Source organism: Penicillium atrosanguineum, assembly GCF_028827265.1.
Source record: "Penicillium atrosanguineum strain IBT 20685 chromosome Unknown utg000005l_segment0_segment0, whole genome shotgun sequence".
Lineage (NCBI taxonomy): Eukaryota > Fungi > Ascomycota > Eurotiomycetes > Eurotiales > Aspergillaceae > Penicillium > Penicillium atrosanguineum.
The window spans coordinates 22,852-42,615 of NW_026623137.1; the positions used below are offsets into that span (position 1 = coordinate 22,852).

At 46.5% G+C, this 19,764-nt stretch overlaps 10 protein-coding genes across 10 annotated transcripts; 5 read left to right on the forward strand and 5 right to left on the reverse strand.

The window, feature by feature from the left end:
- Positions 1 to 14: 14 nt before the first annotated feature.
- On the forward strand, positions 15 to 1,577 carry N7443_006240 (fungal specific transcription factor domain-containing protein; the record flags this gene model as incomplete). Its single annotated transcript, XM_056886296.1, has 1 exon — positions 15 to 1,577. One exon carries the CDS (start codon positions 15 to 17, stop codon positions 1,575 to 1,577), a length of 1,563 nt encoding a protein of 520 aa, XP_056739945.1.
- A 923-nt stretch (positions 1,578 to 2,500) lies between these two features.
- N7443_006241 (ABC transporter substrate-binding protein) lies at positions 2,501 to 3,315 on the reverse strand (the record flags this gene model as incomplete). The annotated part of the gene is made up of 2 exons (XM_056886297.1): positions 2,501 to 2,544; positions 2,592 to 3,315. The coding sequence occupies 2 exons, from the start codon at positions 3,313 to 3,315 to the stop codon at positions 2,501 to 2,503; spliced, it is 768 nt and encodes a 255-aa protein (XP_056739946.1).
- A 554-nt stretch (positions 3,316 to 3,869) lies between these two features.
- N7443_006242 (uncharacterized protein) lies at positions 3,870 to 4,760 on the reverse strand (the record flags this gene model as incomplete). The annotated part of the gene is made up of 3 exons (XM_056886298.1): positions 3,870 to 4,038; positions 4,183 to 4,511; positions 4,578 to 4,760. 3 exons carry the CDS (start codon positions 4,758 to 4,760, stop codon positions 3,870 to 3,872), a joined length of 681 nt encoding a protein of 226 aa, XP_056739947.1.
- Positions 4,761 to 5,362: 602 nt separating this feature from the next.
- N7443_006243 (Peroxisomal 2-4-dienoyl-CoA reductase) lies at positions 5,363 to 6,153 on the forward strand (the record flags this gene model as incomplete). The annotated part of the gene is made up of 4 exons (XM_056886299.1): positions 5,363 to 5,461; positions 5,516 to 5,603; positions 5,656 to 5,938; positions 5,967 to 6,153. 4 exons carry the CDS (start codon positions 5,363 to 5,365, stop codon positions 6,151 to 6,153), a joined length of 657 nt encoding a protein of 218 aa, XP_056739948.1.
- A 1,360-nt stretch (positions 6,154 to 7,513) lies between these two features.
- On the reverse strand, positions 7,514 to 8,565 carry N7443_006244 (uncharacterized protein; the record flags this gene model as incomplete). The annotated part of the gene is made up of 5 exons (XM_056886300.1): positions 7,514 to 7,704; positions 7,760 to 8,076; positions 8,141 to 8,244; positions 8,303 to 8,458; positions 8,524 to 8,565. The coding sequence occupies 5 exons, from the start codon at positions 8,563 to 8,565 to the stop codon at positions 7,514 to 7,516; spliced, it is 810 nt and encodes a 269-aa protein (XP_056739949.1).
- A 151-nt stretch (positions 8,566 to 8,716) lies between these two features.
- Positions 8,717 to 9,431, forward strand: N7443_006245 (uncharacterized protein; the record flags this gene model as incomplete). Its single annotated transcript, XM_056886301.1, has 3 exons — positions 8,717 to 8,759; positions 9,140 to 9,156; positions 9,216 to 9,431. The coding sequence occupies 3 exons, from the start codon at positions 8,717 to 8,719 to the stop codon at positions 9,429 to 9,431; spliced, it is 276 nt and encodes a 91-aa protein (XP_056739950.1).
- A 1,044-nt stretch (positions 9,432 to 10,475) lies between these two features.
- Positions 10,476 to 10,971, forward strand: N7443_006246 (fungal specific transcription factor domain-containing protein; the record flags this gene model as incomplete). The annotated part of the gene is made up of 2 exons (XM_056886302.1): positions 10,476 to 10,717; positions 10,785 to 10,971. The coding sequence occupies 2 exons, from the start codon at positions 10,476 to 10,478 to the stop codon at positions 10,969 to 10,971; spliced, it is 429 nt and encodes a 142-aa protein (XP_056739951.1).
- A 389-nt stretch (positions 10,972 to 11,360) lies between these two features.
- N7443_006247 (uncharacterized protein) lies at positions 11,361 to 12,322 on the reverse strand (the record flags this gene model as incomplete). Its single annotated transcript, XM_056886303.1, has 2 exons — positions 11,361 to 12,017; positions 12,068 to 12,322. The coding sequence occupies 2 exons, from the start codon at positions 12,320 to 12,322 to the stop codon at positions 11,361 to 11,363; spliced, it is 912 nt and encodes a 303-aa protein (XP_056739952.1).
- Positions 12,323 to 13,321: 999 nt separating this feature from the next.
- On the forward strand, positions 13,322 to 14,494 carry N7443_006248 (fungal specific transcription factor domain-containing protein; the record flags this gene model as incomplete). The annotated part of the gene is made up of 1 exon (XM_056886304.1): positions 13,322 to 14,494. The coding sequence occupies one exon, from the start codon at positions 13,322 to 13,324 to the stop codon at positions 14,492 to 14,494; it is 1,173 nt and encodes a 390-aa protein (XP_056739953.1).
- A 4,642-nt stretch (positions 14,495 to 19,136) lies between these two features.
- Positions 19,137 to 19,628, reverse strand: N7443_006249 (uncharacterized protein; the record flags this gene model as incomplete). The annotated part of the gene is made up of 1 exon (XM_056886305.1): positions 19,137 to 19,628. One exon carries the CDS (start codon positions 19,626 to 19,628, stop codon positions 19,137 to 19,139), a length of 492 nt encoding a protein of 163 aa, XP_056739954.1.
- Between the last annotated feature and the right edge of the window lie 136 nt (positions 19,629 to 19,764).

A 19,764-nucleotide genomic window follows, 5' to 3' on the forward strand; every position in this document is an offset into this window, starting at 1 on the left:
TTGCCCGATTAGTGATGGCGGCAATTTGCATCGACGAGCTGCCCTGTCTGGTCTCGTCGAAGACCAAAAATGACTCGAGGTTATCTGTGGTAGCAAACGAGGCCTCTCTCCCACCACGCCATGCCGCGGACCATCTTGTCGATGTTTATTTTCAGTATCGCACGCCTCATCTTCCAATTGTGAACCGCTCCCAAGTTGAAGAAGCTGTTGAGAATGCATATCTGCCCAGAGACGATAACCGTCCGTCGAATTGTTCATTTGACAAGGACAACTTCATTGCATTTATCGTTCTCGCGATCGCTCTTTGTGACGTGTCCAATGCATCTGGAGGTCGCCCAGCTCAAAGCGAGGGTTGCTTCCGATCCGCTATCAGCTGGATCGAGAAACTCATCACATACTCGGAAAGTGACGTTGAGACTCTGCGTTGTGTTCTTTTACTGGCACAATTCGTGGCTCTTTGTCCTTCATGGGGCAGCTTATGGCACCTTACTGGTACTGCCCTACGCTTATGTATCGACATAGGGTTACATTGGGAAAGTGAAGAACAGGCTATCAATATAGATCCGAGGCTGTTGCATGATCGCCGCTGCTTATGGTTTTCCACTTACCAGCTCGACCGTGACTTGTGTATCACACTCGGTCGGCCTTTTGGAATTATCGACGAAAGCATCCAAGTTCAACTTCCAAATCCTTGGGCAGTCTCTTGCCGCTCACTTACGAGTAACTCCTACAACTTTGATATCCACAGCCAACGAGCTCATAATCACATATTCGCTCTGTCTAAACTTCAGTCAGAGATTCGCCACGTGCTGCACAGTCATCAATGGCCTTTGAAATTAGCATACCCTAGGGTGAACTACTCGGCATGGCTCCAAGATATCCAGCCTCGTCTTGAAGAGTGGTATAATACTGTTCCGCCGCCTAGCAAGGCTCACCCGTTATCCATATTCGCCTGCCAGGCTTATTGGGACGGTGTCTATAACAACACAATTCTTTTGCTGTATCGGCCAAATTCAATAGTCTTGCATTCGGTGACCGAGGTTTTTATTTCATTTGAAGCGGCTTGCAAGCTGATCACAAGCATTAAAGCCCTACAACGAGAAGGAAAGATTGACATAATGTGGAAATGGGTTCACCACCTCTTCATAGCTGGACTTGCAGTGATATACGGCCTGTGGCACTCCAAAGAGATACGGGACCGAAAATCTGTAGGAAATGTGATTTCTTCGCTTCAGTCCTGCGCCTCGACACTCTCTGCTATGTCTGAGACTTTCCCTGGTGCTTCAGGATGTCGAGATGCATTTGATACTCTCTCATCAGCAACAATTAACTGGCTAGTCACCAAAGACTCCGAGGAAATACGACAAAACCCACTTGAATTTGAGAAACATGTGAAAGATTTAATGTCTGGATTGCAGCCATCCAGCATAGCCATGGGCACAGCCTACGAGAAAAATGCCGCCGATATGTCTACTATGTTGTCTACCAACAATTCAACACTTTGCGAAATGCTTAGGTCTGCCGCAGAGTGGCCCGAATTTGAAGATTTGGATTTCAGTGACACGGTGCCACGATAAAGATGAGCTCAATTTGGAGTTTCCACGTTAGTCCCACGCTGGTTAGCTTTACATGAGTCAACTTTCTCAAAAAGCAGTATGTATGTTAGATCTGGTTTTCTCTGCCTCATGGTGGCAATCTGAATGTTTTTGTCTTGGAACTCACGGATGTGTGTGGAGAGGCGAGCCTCGACATCTCCAAAAAGGGATGATTGTAGATCTTTCTTAGAAGCCTGATGAGCTAGTTCGATTTACAATTATGAATGAGGAAGGAGAATAGATGAGCGATGAATGTGTGTAGATTCCAGAGATGGAAGCTATGGAACTAGATATTGAAATGGGGATGGCTCGATGGCTGTCTGGCAACGCAGACTGGACAACAACAACCAATAGATAACACACCAACAACCAACTCGTAGTGTAGGTCGTCCTAGTGAAGATCACAAGTGTCCTAGGTGAGGCCGTGAGGTCGTACGGGTTGGGTTGTGGGACCGTACGGGCAATCCTGAACGCAGCAATCCTAAATGAGGCCGTACGGTTTTCTGACTGAGGCCATATGGAATGTACTTAATGCGGCATCATGAATCAAAGAACGTGGTGACAACTGGAATGAATTGGGTAGATGCTGCTGTTGTGTCTCCCCTCCCATCCTCATGTAGAAGCCATTGCTTACACCCAAGATATCTATGCCACCTCAGGCCGCAACAGTATTCATTATGTCATGCGTTCCACCACTACAATATGGAGGCTCGAGGCAAGGATGCGGTGAAGAGGGGCAGAATCCCCCATTCACTGCATAGACTATGTAAATTCAATAGCTACACAATCACTAATTACTCTCCGTTTCCACTTGCTCTGCCTTAGCTGGTCCATCATTCACCATCTCTCCGTACGAAAAGGGCGCTGTGATCAGGCATGCATCAGCAAGGCCAATTTGCCAGCGATCAAACGCTTCTTTTGGTATACGGGTTGATGACCACATGCCGTTCTGACGGAAAGAATTCGTTACGGCGATAACGACATTGACCGGTATACCTGGGAATAACTCGGCAAGTTCATCTTGGAATGATTCCGCGTTATGTTTAAGAACCCAATCAATGCCTTTTTCAAGAGCGATACAGAACCGCCTCTGTGAATCCAGTACTACCGGAGTGATAGTAGTAGTCTCTCGGTAATAAACACTCCAAGGGATATCGCCTTCCTTGACCATTTCCATTGCGATTGAAATATCCGGGTTTTTTGCTACCATAACCATAGCAGAGAGGTTATCTGTCACAAAAAAATCGCCCATGCCGCCTTCAAACAGAGTACCCAGCATCGCACCGTCTAGGTCTTGGATATAGTCGACAGATCTTGGGTCGATTCCATTTTCACGTAACAGCATTTTGAAAAAGAGACCAACACTTGCTCCTCCGCCTGACTTCATCAGGACGGTCTTTCTAGCCACATCGGCCAATTTGAATTCCTCATCTTGTCCTCGGCGAAGCAGAGCAAGTGGGCAGCGGTTCGCGATCTGAGCAAACACGGTGTAATTCTTCGCCCTGTTCCGATACATCGCTGGGACCCAAATACCGCCAAGAGCCATATCAGCGGTCCCTTTCTCAAGATGGTCAAGAACACCATCCCATGGAGTTGGTATGTTCAAGTCGAAGTCGAGTCCCTGCTCTCTGAAGAAACCATGACGGCGAGCGATATACTCCGGAAGATAGTTAAGATTGTGACCGGTGGCGGTAAGGTGGAATCTTTCCTTGATCTGCATGATAATTTCTCTTGCCGTAGCCGAATTAGGTCAAAGCTAGATATTTTCGAAGGTATCAACGATGGAATAAAAGGTTTGATTGTTGCGTGTCACTGAAAGCAAGAGGGATTGAACTGAATCCAAGTCTTTTAAATAGCCGACTACACGCCAAAACAACGAATTAAGTATTATTATTAAGCAGCCTTCCCTATAAGAGGGCCAATAAAGTCAAAACCTCATCGGGATGGGCATTTTTCTTCGTCGGGATATTGCGAAAATTCAGGTATCCGATCTTATCGCTGCGAGGAACCCTCTCGGAGAATTCCGCCACTCTCCGATATCGCTATCACGAACTGATTTCAAAACATATCTTACTATTTTCTGTTCCGCGTATACAAGAATTAAAATTTGACATGCAGTCAAGGGTTTCTTATTGAGTGGGGGTGCTGTGACTGTAGAATGATGTGGGAATAGTTACTACCTACCTACTTAGCATACTCCGGGTATCAATCAATAATAGTAACAAACTATTAGTATAACTGGATATCATAGACATTATTTCTCAAACTCGATCATTACTTTGCCCCAACCAGCGACGCTGCCTTGCTCACAAAGAAATCTTTGCCCTTGATCATCCGCACCACAAAGCTCCACGACGTGATGCCGAACAGCTGGCCGGTAACCCCAGCCTTGCCCACAGGCACCACCATCATAACCGCCCCGCCCTGGTCGTAGACCTTCCTACTACCATTGCCCCGGATATCAGACTTGAGGTTAGCCGCCGCCACGCCGGCCTACTCCACAGCCTTGACGGCAAGCCGCTGCCAGTTGTTGGGGATGTCGCCAGCCGTATAGATCGGAAGAGAAGCCTTGCTGTCGTCCCCTTACACGCGCAGCTCCTTGTAAACCTTCACCCAGCCATCCTTGTCGAGGAACTGAGCCGGTTTAAAGCTGCTATTGGGGAGCACGCCCGTCGTGGGGATATAGAGGCCCGCGGATAGCTTGTCCCCGTTATCCAGGGAGACAGTCCACGATTTATTGTTGCCGTCGCTAGGCGTCGCTTCCTCCACGCCAGTAACCCGCCGCGAGGTGATCACTTTGACCTTCTTTTGCTCCAGCAACTGTTTAGCAGGGGTGCTGCCGCCTCGCTTAAGGGATGGGAGCACGCGATCCGTCGCCGAGACCAGTGTAATAGAGACCTGGCCGGCCTTGCCGTTCTACGCGGCCGCCTCGGCGAGCTCTCCCGCTAGCTCGACTCTAATGGGCCCTATGCCCGCGATGACGATCTCCCTTGCGTTCCGGACGAGCTGCTGCGACGCCTCGATTAGCTGCTTCATGTTATTATGGCCGGTCTGCTTGAAGGGCATAGGCGTACCGGTGATCGTCCCCGTAGTGGCATCGGTCGTGCTTCCGGCTGCAGTCATCTGCTTTATTATTGACTTCTGGGCTGCCTGACTTGCTATCATTTCTGGTGTCTCGGTACAATTACTGTAATTGAATTCTGTTGCGGCCTAAGTATCCCATTTCTACACACACCCACTTGCTGCATAATCCGTTATTCAACCCCATAAAGCATGGGCAAACTTCACCTGAACTACATGCTATTCAGCCTAATTTCACTTATTTGCGTATCGCTTCGGTCGCGAGCGGAATGGTATTCAACAGTCTCAAATTTAGAATAGCAAACGCCGCTAAAGTTGAAAAGGACCGCAGCAATAATTAATAATATAGTGGGATTGTTTAAACGTATAGTCCGGATTGCAGAGGGGTAAATTGAGTTTTCACTATTATTGCAAAGAAAAGATCATTACGGATTGATTTGAAATCAATGCGGAAATAGGAGTACTGTATCATCCAAATGGCATCATCACTTCCAATGTTCGAATAATTCTTACATATATATACAGGCTTGTAGGGCTTTCCTTTAGCCTAAAATTGGATATTGCCCTTTTTAAACTATATAGTGCTTCCCTAACTCGCTTGCATGTCACACCAATTCTGCGCGCTTTCTCATTCTTAAATTTAGCAGTGTTGTCCTATCCATCTATCTGCCTCTCGTTTTGGAACAATGCCTTTCACAGGAGTGGTACTCATCATTGGAGCCGGGCCCCGTATTGGAAGGTCCGTCGCATCTAGGTTCGCAAGTAATGGCTACAAGGTCGCGTTAGTTGCTCGCAATTTGTCGAAACGGTTTTCAGCAGAGGGTTATCTTAACATCTAGGCCGACCTCTCTGGTCCCGATTCTGTTCCATCAATATTCCAAACTGCAGGAAAAGCATTTAGCGTTCCCAATATCGTCGTTTTTAACGGTTCGTGCATTTTTATACCTCTCTTGGTTATGTGACTAGCTGACGTTTGAAGGGGCTAACCGTCTCATAACTCCTCACGACGACCCTCTCCTCGCACCCTTGGGAACGATCAATACTGCTCGCACAGTCGGTTTCGATAGTGCCTATATCGCCGCTCAGCAGGCTTTACAAGGTTTCAGAATGCTTCCCACTTCAACACCCACAGCGTTTATATATACTGGTAACACATTGAACCAGATCGCTATCCCAGGCGTGATGCCCTTTGCACTTGGGAAAGTGGCTGCAGCGATGCTTGTAGAATATGCCGCCAACGTATATGGTAAAGATAGTTATAGGTTCGATCTCTTTTTTGGCACTTCCCAGTCAGGAGGTGTATTTATTGTATCTGACTTGTGTGTCCAAGTTTTACTTCGTTGATGAGCGCAAACCCGATGGACGACCAGCTGGTTTGCAGATCGATGGTGATGCGCATGCGGATATGTTTTGGACATTAGCTCATGAGCCCAAACAGTCCAAGTGGTTGGTTACCTTTACAAAGGATGGGGGGTGACAGGCATTTGCTGGAGTCGACTTTAACGGCAATACTAGGCGCTCGTATGATGAGCAGTTTGATAGATAATATTAATTCGGAAGATCTGTGATTATTGGCATCTTTGGTCATCTTAACTTTTCATAATCCGCCAACTGCAATTTGCAAGCTACTGTCGGTTCTCGGCAATCCGCCGAGATTATTGATCGCGCATCTCCTAGTGACGTACTCACCTGCCTCCGGCTTACAATAATTATCCTCTCATTGGTTTTCTGCCAACCTATTTCAAATTTTGCGAAGGCTTGGGATCGAAGTTGATTTCATCGAAATGGTGTAACGGTGACATGAAAAAGACCAACCAACGCCATCAAGAAAGAGAAGGGAATCTCCTATTTGAAGAAAAGAGTCAAGAATCAAACCAAAGAATAAAAAGATCCAGACACCTCAGAACCAAACCCCAAAAAACCCAAAAAAGACTGCCCCGCCCAGCAGTAGATTCTCTGTACAGTGATTGATATAAGGACACCTAATGCACCAGGCAATCGGGGATAATAGCCCCAGGAACAGAAAGAAGCCGAACTTAGAACCAGAACCCAAATAAGAAACATGTATAGTATACATGCATCATCTCACACGGTGTTAAAAAGGCAAAAGGAAACGGATGGAGGCGATCTCTGTCGGATTCGGATTGAGGAACTGGTTGAAGTCTTCGCAGTCGTTCTTAGGGTCGAGAAAAACCCCGACGACATATAGTTCATGGGCATCTGGCTGTTAAACATGGGTGAGGCCATTTGGCTGTCATTGAAAGACAAGTTGGCATAGTCAGCCAAGTTCATGAGGTCCATCTCATCAAAAGGGTTAAAGCTGGGTTTATTGGACCACTGCTGTTGCTGTTGAGGACTACCCTGTAGAGCAAGCGGGTTGACCACGCCCTGCATAGGCAGCTGCTGCGTATAGCTGCCGGAAATCTGAGGCTCGCCCTTGATTTAGGGCGCACGCCCCTCGGGCTATAGGCCGGCGGAGAGGGGGGCATCTTACGCTGACTGTGGGTGTCGGACGAAAAGCGAGACCGAGCCGTGGAAGACGGTCCGGGTCATGGCGAGGTCTACTTATTTCCCTTTACGAGAAAGCCACGCGTGGTCCAGGAACACCTGTTCCTTTAGCCCGGTTCCATTGGCCCTAGGCGTTTGTAACACAGCTCCAGGGCACCAGTGATAAGACATCTATGGTGCCTCGAGAAATCCCACTTACAGCCCCACTTAGTGCATTTTTAGCCAAGATACGTATCTTCCGTGGTCCACGGTGTACTTCAAATGGGATACAAGAGCAAATCAACATATTAATATTCTCTGTCAGCCTTAACACTTCTTGTTACACAGTCTTAAAGGTATGGCTTAGACTCAGTATGAGAGAGAAAGATGCCTGCATAACCACCGTCAACAGTAGCCTTATTCATAAGAGCCAAGACCGATTTGGCACTGTCTTCTGGTTTCATAGGTCCTTGGAAGGTGGGTGAATATTGCTTAAACTTCCCAAACATAGCCATAGCCAACTGTCCCTCCTCCTCCGTTTCTATCAAAACTTTAGCAAAAAGCATTCCATTTCAGTTTTCAAGACGACTACATACCAACATTAAGACTGCCAGTGTCTACAGCACCAGGGCATATAGCCATACAGAGGACGTCTTTCTCACGGTACAAGGCGCTGAACTTGGCTATAGCCATATTAAGAGCTGCCTTACTCATTGCGTAGGATGCGGCTTGGTAGATATCGGCTTTGAGTGTCATCTCAGGGTCCGACATGCCCGTGGAGATAGCAATCACTTTCTTCGCCCGACCATTCAAAATCAGGGGCATAAAAGCATTGAAAAGATGGACGGCGCCGATGGTATTGACTCGGAAGTGGTCAATCATATCTTGTTCAAGGGCTTTTGGATCGCGGCTCCTGTGGAGAAATTAACTCTGAATCAACTAGCCCAGGGACCTTGGCCATTCCGCCTAGAACTTACAGAGTATCAAAGCCAACCAGCGCAGTCTTAGATTGTAGCGCGGCATTGGCTACGATATAATCAAGGGCGCCGTTGGTTTTCTCCGAAACATACTGAACTGCTTTCTACGATATCTTTAAGTTACTTTCGACTTCGGTTCTAATATAATACTCATTAGCTTACCTCTAATGCCATTGGGTCCGTGGTGTCGGCCTGAATGATGTGAATATTTTTCCGGCCGATTTCAGCGGCAACCTTGGACTCGACGGCTGTTTTGTCGCGAACGAGGCCGAAGACGGTTTGGGTTGGGTCTTCAGAGAGCTGGCGGACGAACTCGAACTTGACGATGAAGTATGTGCATTAGTTACATAAGTCTTGCGCATAAAGCAGGGAATAGAGCGTACGCCAAGGCCACGGGAGACTCCGGTAATCACCCAGGAAGACATTGTGATGGTTTAGAAGATTTGTAAAGACTGAGATGTGATCGTAGGATGATTCTGAGAGTTGATGAACCCAGAAGAGCGGCAATAGCGCACGTATTTATACATCGAGCTTGGGCATCGTTTGCTCGCTTTTGCTGATTTCAAATCCGTCATGATGTCCCATGCGGCGTTCGGCACCCGAGACAACCGAAAACTTGGTAAGCTAAATATTGAATTCTCTTATGATTTCATCGGCGTTTATTAGGCCCTAGTATTCAACACAAACCAGGACTATGGGACAACCCGCTTGGACCTTGGGGCGTTGATTGGTCTTTAGTCATCGATACAAACAGCAGAAACTATGATGCAAACAAAGCCAAACCCGCCCAGATCGACGTTGATTGGCCCTTAGTTATCAATACAAACAACACAAACAGCACAAACTAGGGTGCAACAAAACAAACTTGCTCGGTGACCCACCCGCAGAGCGGTGTGGGTCAGCTCAAAGGGAGGTTATAATGAAGTTCAAGCAAACGGAGCAAAACTAGCAAACACGCGGATTGATAATACAGATGGAACTGCTATTTGATCATTGAAGCTAATCTAATAAGACGTGTATGCCTTCCCCATGGTCGTTCTTTCTCATTAATTCATACAAACTCAAATATGGCTAGTACAACTCCGGTTGTTCTCATTCTTGGTTCGGCGGGCAGCATGTGGCTCAGGCTTTTGCCGCAAAGGGCTACAAAGTTGCCCTTGCATCTAGAAGCCTTAAAGAAGAAACCAGCAATGCGGACCAGGTCCATATTTCCGCCGACCTATTGGATCCCGTTTTTGACAATGTCGAACGTAATGAACACAGTTTCGAGGGCGTTGAATACCCCGATTGAGAACATGGACACGATCTCGATGATTGCGATGTTTGCCCTGTGGTCCCTATTTATGACGGCAATTTGGCCATAACGCTATCGATGACCAGGCATGTCTTCGCAGGATCAAGAAAATAGGTGGATGCTTTGGGATGGAAAGGGCAAACGTCTGGGTCTATATTTTTATCGTAGAGCCTAGATGGGGGTGTACCTGTGTAGTCGCATCTTAGTTAAACAGCCGGTAGGGCTGTCGATGACTGGGCTCCAGGATGCTGGCCAAGGGCTGCAGAAGATATGTCAAGAGCCCCAGGAGCGAGTCAGACCCCGAAGCCAGTTATTCCATTCCCAGCTCCGGTGTCGTCATCAACAAAAACATATACTGAGGTCCGAGGACCAGTCTTCCCGCAACAGGAATAATCCGCTGGGGCCAGAAGCCCGCACGTGGATACGAAGTTTGCCAGTCCCAAGGATAAGCCACTTGGATCCCCGAAAGTAAAAACCTAGCCCTGGGATCTCGAACGAGCGCTCTAGAAGTGTCAGGGATATACATGAAGCATACAGGACGATGGAGATATTATCTACGGGACGCCCACATGGTGTATATGGGTCCCCCTGAACGCGAGGAAGCTACCTTTCCTTTGCTTCCTCCCGCTACGTCTTGTATCTAGAATAGATAATAGCTTCCTCAACATTGATCATTCAACTAGGCATACGTGAGATCTTCACAGTTGCCTGGGGCTCTTGGCCTAGCTCCTGAGACTTTTGACCAATATCCCGGAGCCCAGCCCTCGACAGCCCCACCGGCTGTTTGCGAGGATGTTATCACAGATACACTCCCATCATGCCTTGCGAGGGTTCCGTCCAAGCGATGAGTTGGGTTGAACAAGAAATCAATATTCGCATTAAGGCGCCCAATTCTAAGCGGGCGGTCTCGAAACTAACAAGCTACAGTGTGGTGGGCCCTTAATATGATTGACGTGTGGTCTTCATCTTGTATTTTGCTTTTTAGGCTTCTAACGCCGAAGAAGATGTGTCTCTAACCATGGATAAAATCGCATTCCTAAAATGACCCGAAGTCAAGCATTTGATGTCACCATTGACACGGGTCGAAAATCATCACTACTTGCTGAGATGGTCCATTTGAATCGTATCCTATTACAGATCAATGATTTCAACGTCCGTGCCCCCGAAGAAGAGTTAGACCCTAAGGCTATCACTAGCAACATTAAAAATCTTTCGCATCAGCTTGACTTGTGGTTTGAGGAACTTCCGAATCACATATGGGATACCCGGGAAAATATGGAACGGTATGCCGCCCAAGGTCTCGGACGCGGTTTTGCGGCCATTTACCTGGGATATTATCACTATGGCTAGATGCTGTTCTACCGATTCCTACATGACGACTCAAGGATTTACCACGCAGACCCGATACTATGCAGATAAATGCAAGCAGCATGCCAGCAGTTTATGTGACATCGTCCATGCTTCTGATGAAGAACCCGGCTGCGACGTCAAGTACAACATGATTGGCCACGTACCTGTCATCTCTTCCACCGTGTAGATTCATTGTGGCATTCGCGAAGCTGCGTTTGTTAAAAAGAACTTTTGTTTCCTCACTCGCCTCCGAGACCTTTGGCCAATTTTGGACCTTTGCATGGATCGGTTGATGGTTTTTCATGCGGCGTGCCGGAATTCTGCAGATACTACTTTTCGTATGGATCGGTGGATGGTACGATTTCTGGTTGAGTTTGCCAGTCCGGTGAGTGACAAGACATCAAGATCTGATTGGGAGAATTCGGGGTCCCTCGCTGGCCTTGGGATCACTCCGCGCAGGTTGAACTCGACCTGCCCATGATTCACGCCATGTTGGGAAAGCTCAGTAAGATCTGAATACACACCTCAATAGAAGATGGAGAATGATCATATTACCTATCTGCTATTATCTACTTCCTAATTGGTATCGAAGCCGCTGTTATTCTCCAGCCAAGTCCCGAAGTCCTTCAACTCAGGGTGGAGTCTCTTCAGCTCTTGAATATTCGTGTCAAAGCCAACATCATAAAACCACTGGAACATGTAACCTAAGTCCTTTACCATGGCCATCACGCCCTTGCCAACCAATCCAAAAGTGGTTGGAACTGACTTCCCTGTCTTGGCCTTGAAAATTTCAGTCATCTCCTCGTATGTGAGCTCGTCACCAGCAAGAGAGACAGCTTTATTTCGGTACTGATCTGGGTACATGAATGCCTGCGCTCCAAAGAAGCCAATGTCATCTACCGAGATGAGTTGCAGTGGCTTTTCTTTTACTGTATTCTTCCAGCAAGTAGCGAAGACTTTGCCGATGAAATCAGGTGTCAAGTTATCGAAGAACGCGACGGGGCGTAGAATCGTCCAGGTCATTTCGGTGCCTTTGGTCTTTTCGACCAGATGATGCTCGATATAATGTTTGGTGATGAAATGGGGAACGAGCGTGGGATTATCAAAAGACACATCACCACCGCGATCAACGGACGAGTAGATGAAGTGTTTGACATTGTTCTTGAGGGCTGCATCAATGAGGTCCTTGCCCTGTTTCACTTCGGCTTCTTCGTTTGACGCGCCAGCGACCATCTGATAGAATGTTAGCTCTGATTCGTAGGTTTAGACAACACTCCACTTACCTGAACACTGAAAACGCCCCAGATAGGCTGAGAAGTGGCCTTATGGGCATTGGCGAAGATCTTCTCCGCCTCATTCAGATTGCCTTCGACCAGTTTGATGTTCGAGGACATCCCTGGAAGCTTTTGCGCGGCCTTAGATGATGCATCACGGGTGATAGCTAAGATTTCAAAATCTGCCTTTGCTTTGAGAAGGGCTGCAATGATGCTGCTTCCCTGTTTGCCAGTGGCACCGGTAATCAAAATGGTTCTTGACATCTTGGGATTGTACGCAATATGTGGTTGAAGTTGTAGTGTTCTGAACAACACCGGCGGGTCAACAGGCAAAGGTAGAATTAATCCAGAAAGTACCTACGAAAATACCTTCAGTTATATAAAGGTTTTTGAGCTGATATCAAAGCCAAGAGATTCATAATCGCGACGACCCAGATTAGGCGTCGGCGTTGACCTCAATCCCGAGCCCCACATGAAAGGCGATGTTTGGCCTATCACGGTGGAATGCTGAAGTGTTGACCTAGCCTCATGTCTCTCGCGTCTTCGGTCTTTCGGCGGCAATGTTCCGGCTTAAATCCTGCTCTATCGCTTTCGGGCTTGAAACTGGCTCCTAATATGTCAGACAGAAGCCCAGGGCCATTTTTGACTGTTCCTAACAAGCGGAGTTGCAAACGATGCAACGAGAGAAAGGTGCGGTGCGATCGGAACACACCTTGTGGTGCATGCATCAAGACGGGGGATCAGTGCATTTTTCCAGGTCCTAAGCGTGCACCACGGATACTGAATAGGCCTCCGATAAGCGAGCTGCTTACTCGCTTGACGGAGCTGGAAACAGAAGTCCAAAGGCTTAGATCATCGAAGAATCTTGAATTGGACGCCGATGAACAACAGTCCAGCGAATTGCCTGACCTGATTCAATCACCAGGGTCTTATGCAGACCTTTTCGGTCTGCCGCGGGGGAAATGGCTGGATAAAAACAATCAGACGTGGTCTCAAGATTCATTTCGGCAACATTACCTTGGGCAGGTGCAGATACAGACTCTTTGGTGTATATATCAGAAGAATGTTGTACCTTTGATTGCCGTTCTTCACCTACCCACCGCAGCCAGAATATTTGAGGATGCATCCAAAGGCTTCAACATTGATTCCGCCAGGGAGGGACTCTTGCTCTCAATTTGCTTCGCCGCTGTGGTCAGTGTAGACCCAGAGCAACTACGGTCGGAGCTGGGGCTGGAATACCAAGCGGCACTGCGAGACTATGAAATGGCGGTACATCAGGCACTGAGCCGGGCCGAATTCATCAAATCGCCGGAGATCTTCACCTTGCAGGCTGCAGTACTATATCTACTATGCGCGCGCGTGGATGGAGATACAAGGCTTGTATGGGTCCAGTCAGCCGTGATCATTCGTCTTGCGCAGTCGCAGTGTATACACCGTGATGGGAAGAAAATTGGGCTAGCGCCATTCGAAACGGAGATCCGTCGACGTCTTTGGTGGCATATTTGCATATTGGACATGCTCTGTTCAGAAGACCAGGGCGTAGATATGCAAATCCGGCCCGGAACTTTTGATACCCGGTTTCCAAGCAATGTCGACGGGGCCGATCTTAAACCGCATATGCTAGAGCTTCCGCCCGAGAGGAAGGGCTTTGCAGACATCACCCTTTGCATAATGAACTCTTTCATGATTAACGAAGTGCATCTATCAACACAGCCCCTGAATTCCGTCGCATCACTGCAAGATAGGAGGGACCTGATCAAGTCTGTGGGTGCAACCCTCCATGAGCGATACCTCGATCATTTCAATCTGGGAATTCCAATCCATTGGGTATTCGCCACAATCGTTCGTCTTTACTTATCCAAAGCATGGGTCTCGGAACATAAGCAACTACCATCTTCAGGTCTGCACGGGCCGCGGTCAGAATATCAAAGCTCGGTCTTTCGCACTGCGGTTGAGCTTGTCGAATTTGCATATTTCTTGCAGACAAATGATGTCACGACGCAATGGGGCTGGCTCTGTAGGAGCTACAAGCAGAAAGAGGTCATTGCTTATATTCTCGATGAGATAAGCACTCGCCCAAACGATCCCGAGACGAATCGTGCTTGGGAAGTAGTGACCAAGACCACATCCCTGTGGATGCAATGTTCCTCGGGCGCGGGTCGCGTGCCCGAGGAGCCTTTGCTTGAGCTCATCCAACGTGCTGACATGCTACGAGAAACAAAAATGAAAATTCAAACTACCATACAAATGGACGGTTTGGTTGGAGAGCCTCCCGTTGGAGAGAACGTGGATCCCGAGTCGTGGAATCAATTTGCAATACAGCGACTTCTTTTCTCTAGGGTGAATATGTCCGGATCATACAGTAATTCATCTGCTCTTGCATGGCTCCAGGGAATCTGGCCCTATCAAAGCATCAATGATCTGTCATTTACCTAGTGAATACATATAATGTGTCATATCCGGCGTAGCATTCCTTTGATGAAGCCTTACCAACCAGGATCTCGACGTATACTTCCAATTTTATTTCCGAAAGAGAACAAACATAATGACTGCAAGATTGTTTGCCAGCAGTAAACCTCCAAATATTCCCGCGATGACAACCGCATGGCCCCTCGATAGAATCCAATCCAATAGATATGAGCCCATACCAAATGAGATAGCCTGCTTGCCAAATTTCATGGCAATTAGCATCTCGGATGTCCTCGCGTAGTATGAGTCCACCGCATACGCAAGCGTGAAAGTAAAATATAAGTATGACCCGAACTGTTCCATGACGACCCCGGCGAAGTACAGTGGCACCGCAAAAGTATTAGACCAACCTTCACACCGCTTTTTTAGCTTCATTCCACCGCCTACCATAATAGGCCTTCCAAAACACGCCAAACTAGCATGTTCTAGAAACGCGTGCCGCGTATGAAGCTATTATTGTTTTGTATCGGTTCCGCGAGATGCAGTATGCACTAGTACTAGAGTAAGCCAATGAAGCCATTGCTCGGTACATGAGATATGTATTTCTCTATAATTCTGATAGCAAAATAAAGGGGCTCTTTCGAGCTGATTCAGCAGTTGATGCCTTTGTAATCAGGTAGCAGTGGATTGTCAATACGAATACCGCGTTATCCTTCATGTTTATTACATATGTAATCTAGAATCCCTTTAAAGTGGTCGGTAAGCGAGTGGCCCATGTAAGCGAGTGGCCACCCAACCCACTTTTTCGTATCTCCGCGTATCTACCTATCTTCTATCAAGCACCATGCCTCCAATTTGCGTCAGATCAAGCCATGATTCTATCCAGCAAGAAGGTCGCCTCTTACTTGCTATACAAGCGATTCAAAATAAAGAAATTCGCTCAGTTACCGAAGTTGTATATCGCTCTAATATATTATTATTATAATAAATAATAAGTTATAATAAAAAGAATTAGCACTTTTTTACTAAGCTTTGATTCCTCGTATAACCCTTCGTCGCCGTATCGCTGGCACTATAAATTGCATGAAAACTCGCGCAAATAGCCATAAAATGACCTAAATTGAAGAAGAAGTGCTAAAGGAACGCATATTATCGCTAGATACGCGTGGAGCTACCCCTACGTAAGCTTCCGTACGAGAAATAGCGAATATTCTTCTTGCGAAGCGCGGTTCGACCCCTATCCAGACTGTTAGCGAAAAATAGGTATATAACTTCACCTAACGCTATCCAGAGCTTAAAGCTCACTTCTCTCGACGATGCAATTACTGTTGGAATTTGAACCAATGCTACATTAGGTGAAGGTATCCTCTTATTCAACATAAGAAGAAGAAGAAGAAGAAGAAGAAAAGAAATGCGAACATGCTTTACCCCTCCAAACCGCTTACCCCTCTTTACCCCACCAGATCGATGACATATCCCTCATCACGCCATCAGCTCTATCACATTTCCTTCCCTGATTCTATTCTGTTTATCTGATATAAAGCATGTGACTTTGACCACTTTCTGTCTATAAATACGCGCGAGACATCAAGTAGAAATGACAGACCTTTCACTCTCTTCAAATATTCTACTATCCCTTTCTATCTGCTTAGAAAGACCTTCTGCTTAGTCTTTTGTTTGAGGATTGTGGATTGTACTCATTTAGAGTGCATAAGCCCTTTGCACTCTATCTTATTCTTATTATTCTTTCTTTATCCGATCAACCCTTTCCTTGGTCGGATAGTTCAACGGTCCGTGGTGGGGAAGCATCTACAAAAGCGTACCCCGCGCCACGAAAAGCTTCGTGGTATCCGCCTCCCTTCAAGGCCGACACATTTAAATCCTGTCTAGCTGGGAATGATAGGAGCTTTTACTTTTGAATTATAGCGGTTATCCTATCTGTAGTACTAAAACTCTAATAGATATCCACTAATGATTAATACTAATGCTCTTCACAAAAACTCTGAAGCTCTAGGCTGACGAGAAATTTACCTATAATGTATAAGTGCTTAATAAGCGCTTAATGAGTGCTTAACTAACCTATTGTAAGGCCTGGGTTCCGGGATGATCGGATGATCCCTAGTATACCCTTAAGGATATTCTCTGGTGCTTTCCCTGGTGGCGGTGGAGTATGCGTATGCTCACCTCTAGATAGAAAGATAAAATAAGGCCGAAGCTTAAGGTCCTTTAGTATTAACCAGTGGAACTTCACAGCACAACCTTATTTTTGGAACCGTCCGGGGCCTTGTGGATGGTCATATTCTATAAAAAGTAAGCGCTTATTAAACGCTTATTAAGCGCTTAACATACCACAAAAGCCTAGCCTTGTAGCCTATCTTTCAACCGTTCCACATAAAGCTTGTCTAGTCTCTGCTTTACCCTCGAAAAGCTCTCGAAGTAGGCAAATGTTAATATCGCCTGCGCTTGATAGGGCTGCTGACCTATAGTATAGCTCGTTCACTCGTTGATTATCGGTCCAATTAATATATTGAATATAGATTTTTGGAAGACCAATCGCGTTCTATTCTAGTTAGCCTTAGCGCTCAGTAAGCATCTAAATAACTTATAAGAGTTAAGCTTTGGTAGATAATAGGGCTATATGTGAGGTGTCTTAGTAGACAGGGGCGCCGTGTACTTGTGGGATCAAACTATTGCTTATGCACCTTGTAGTTGCTTTATTAAATTAGTAAGTGCTTATTAAGCGCTTGTCAAGCGTTTAACTTACTTGATCGCATTTCTCTGTGGTATCTCGACTAATAGATACGGCATTTTATGCCGAAGATCCTGGATTTTCTGCCATATATCCTGATCCACTTACGTATGGCTCATATATAATAGGTCTAGATAGGCGAACTCGCAAACCTTGACGCCCGAACAAGTTGCCGTTGTGTGGAAATAATCCGTGGCACCAAGATATGATTTCGATATAGAGCAGGGCACAAGCCGTGTATGGTTCTGCTTCGACGAATATTGGATCTGTTTACCTTAACTTAGTATTCAACCTTCCTCCTAAGCGCTCATTAAGCACTTAGGAAGCGCTTAATCTCACTTACACTTTTCACTATCTCATCAACCCGTACTTCTAGCCTTAAGTGCGTCGTTTGCTCTGCGGTATTTTGTGAATCAACAGATACAACATATGCGAAGCCATCTCTCGCGGTCTGCGGGTATTCTGGTAGGTCTTAGCAAAACTCAAGATATTGTGCGGATAAAGGGTTACGGTTCGTGGATGTAAGCTGTGTTAGAGACACCTGTATATTTTAGTAAAATAACATAAGCGCTTGACAAGCACTTACATCTTCATCCTCCGTCATCAACGTCGTAGCCATGGTTAATGATCCTTATAATTAGACTTTGTGCGGCCTAGTAAAGTGGAACGTGTGCATAGCATAAGCGATAATTATTAACCCTAGGCCATCTAGTTATACGGTGGTTTTGGCGCTATTGTATAGGTGTCGCGTCGCCATTGACTACACCATATTAGGCCTAGCGGTAAATTCAATGGCGGTGCCAAGGGATTTCAATGGCGACGCCACATGTAAACTCTCGACTAGAGCACGCGGATATCACCCGAATATTATATAATGTAGTGGTGGAACGCATGACATAATGAATACAGTTGCGGCCTGAGGTGTCACGAATACCTTAGATGTAAGCAGCAGCTTCTACATGAGGATAGAGAGAGAAGAAGCATCTACCCAATTCATTCCAGTCGTCACTACATTCTTTCATTCAACATGCTATATTAAGTACATTCCATACGGGCTCAGTCGGGAAAAACCGGACGGCCTCATTTAGGATTGCTGCGTCCAGGATTGCACGTACGACCTCACGGCCTCACCAAGGACACTCGCGACCTCCCCTAGGACGACCTCTACTACGTGCAGGTTGTGTGTGTGTTGTTCGTTGGTTGCTGTTGTCCAGTCTGTATTGTCAGACAGCCATCGAGCCATCCCCTTTTCAATAAGAAATAAGTACTTATTGTAGTAAAATATGTGAGGGTACGAGACTAGTAGGACCTTCCCCTCGAGATAAATCACATATATATATATTATTATTTTAAGTTACTCCTAGGTAGGCTACTTATTTTATAAGCTTAGCACGGAAGCAGGGAGTTTCTCAAAAGCGTTTTTATACCCCTCTCTCATCAACAGATCGCCCAATTTTTGATCGACCATAAACCACCCTCAATCAGCTCTGATCGGGCTAAAATTAAATGCACAATCAAATCGGCGCTAACCTAAGACTGGCCAAAATCTGGATGTACTTCAACAGCAGGAACGGAAATTCACCGGTAGGTAAAAAATCATCACTCTATTAATTCGCCCAGTGCTTAACCCACTTTTTTCCCATTCTAAACAAACCCCGCAGGCTCGGTGAATTAACCCCCATAGGATATGCCGCAACTGAAGAAATGGTGGACATTTGAAGCACAGATTGAATTGTTAAATTGCTTTGGTAATCCTTCGCATTTTTAAGAAACTAGGGCATATCCTTCCTTAGAGACATTCCCTCTCTCATGCAGAAGAGAAGCCAAATGAGTTTGAGCTCCCGCACATATAGCCAATGCATGTATGAATGGCATGAGCATGGTTGAGTCCCTGTAAGTACATTAGGCGATTGGATGCCCTCACTGGATATGCCCGGTCAAACCACCCTGCTCTCCACACTCGATATTATCCGCCAGCTCAAATTCCACAGAACACCCCCCACCTTGAGCAATACCAACGCCGAAAAAGCTGGTACTGGAATCACCTTTACCTGTACCTAGGCTGCCACCGTGTCCATCAAGCACTTCGCAGGTCTTTGGAACTCCACCCTCGGTAGATGTACATTTGAACGAATACAGCGCATCTGTCAAGCATCCACCATCGAGTTTGAATGTTTGCCCGACCGCCGCACATGCTACATAGCCATCAGGGTAATCAGCATTGTAGATATCCTTGCCATCTTCGTCAAGTAGGGCAAAGCCACTAGCATGACCTGCTGTGCCGGATCCACCCGGACCGCTGACAGTGTTGAAATTGCTACCCATCCATGCAGCCTGGACTTTCTGGCCGGCAAAGGCCGGAATAACCGCGAGGGATGTGAGGAGGAGCTTGGAGGCAATTGAAAGACTCATCATGTAGATTTGATAAAGCTGTTTGGTGATTTTGTTGCAGTGTTTGGCTTGGTATAATAGTAAAAATGTGGACCTTTGAAGGTCGAAGAGTATAGATGATTGTTGGTAAATGAGAAACATTGAGCTCAGCCCAGAA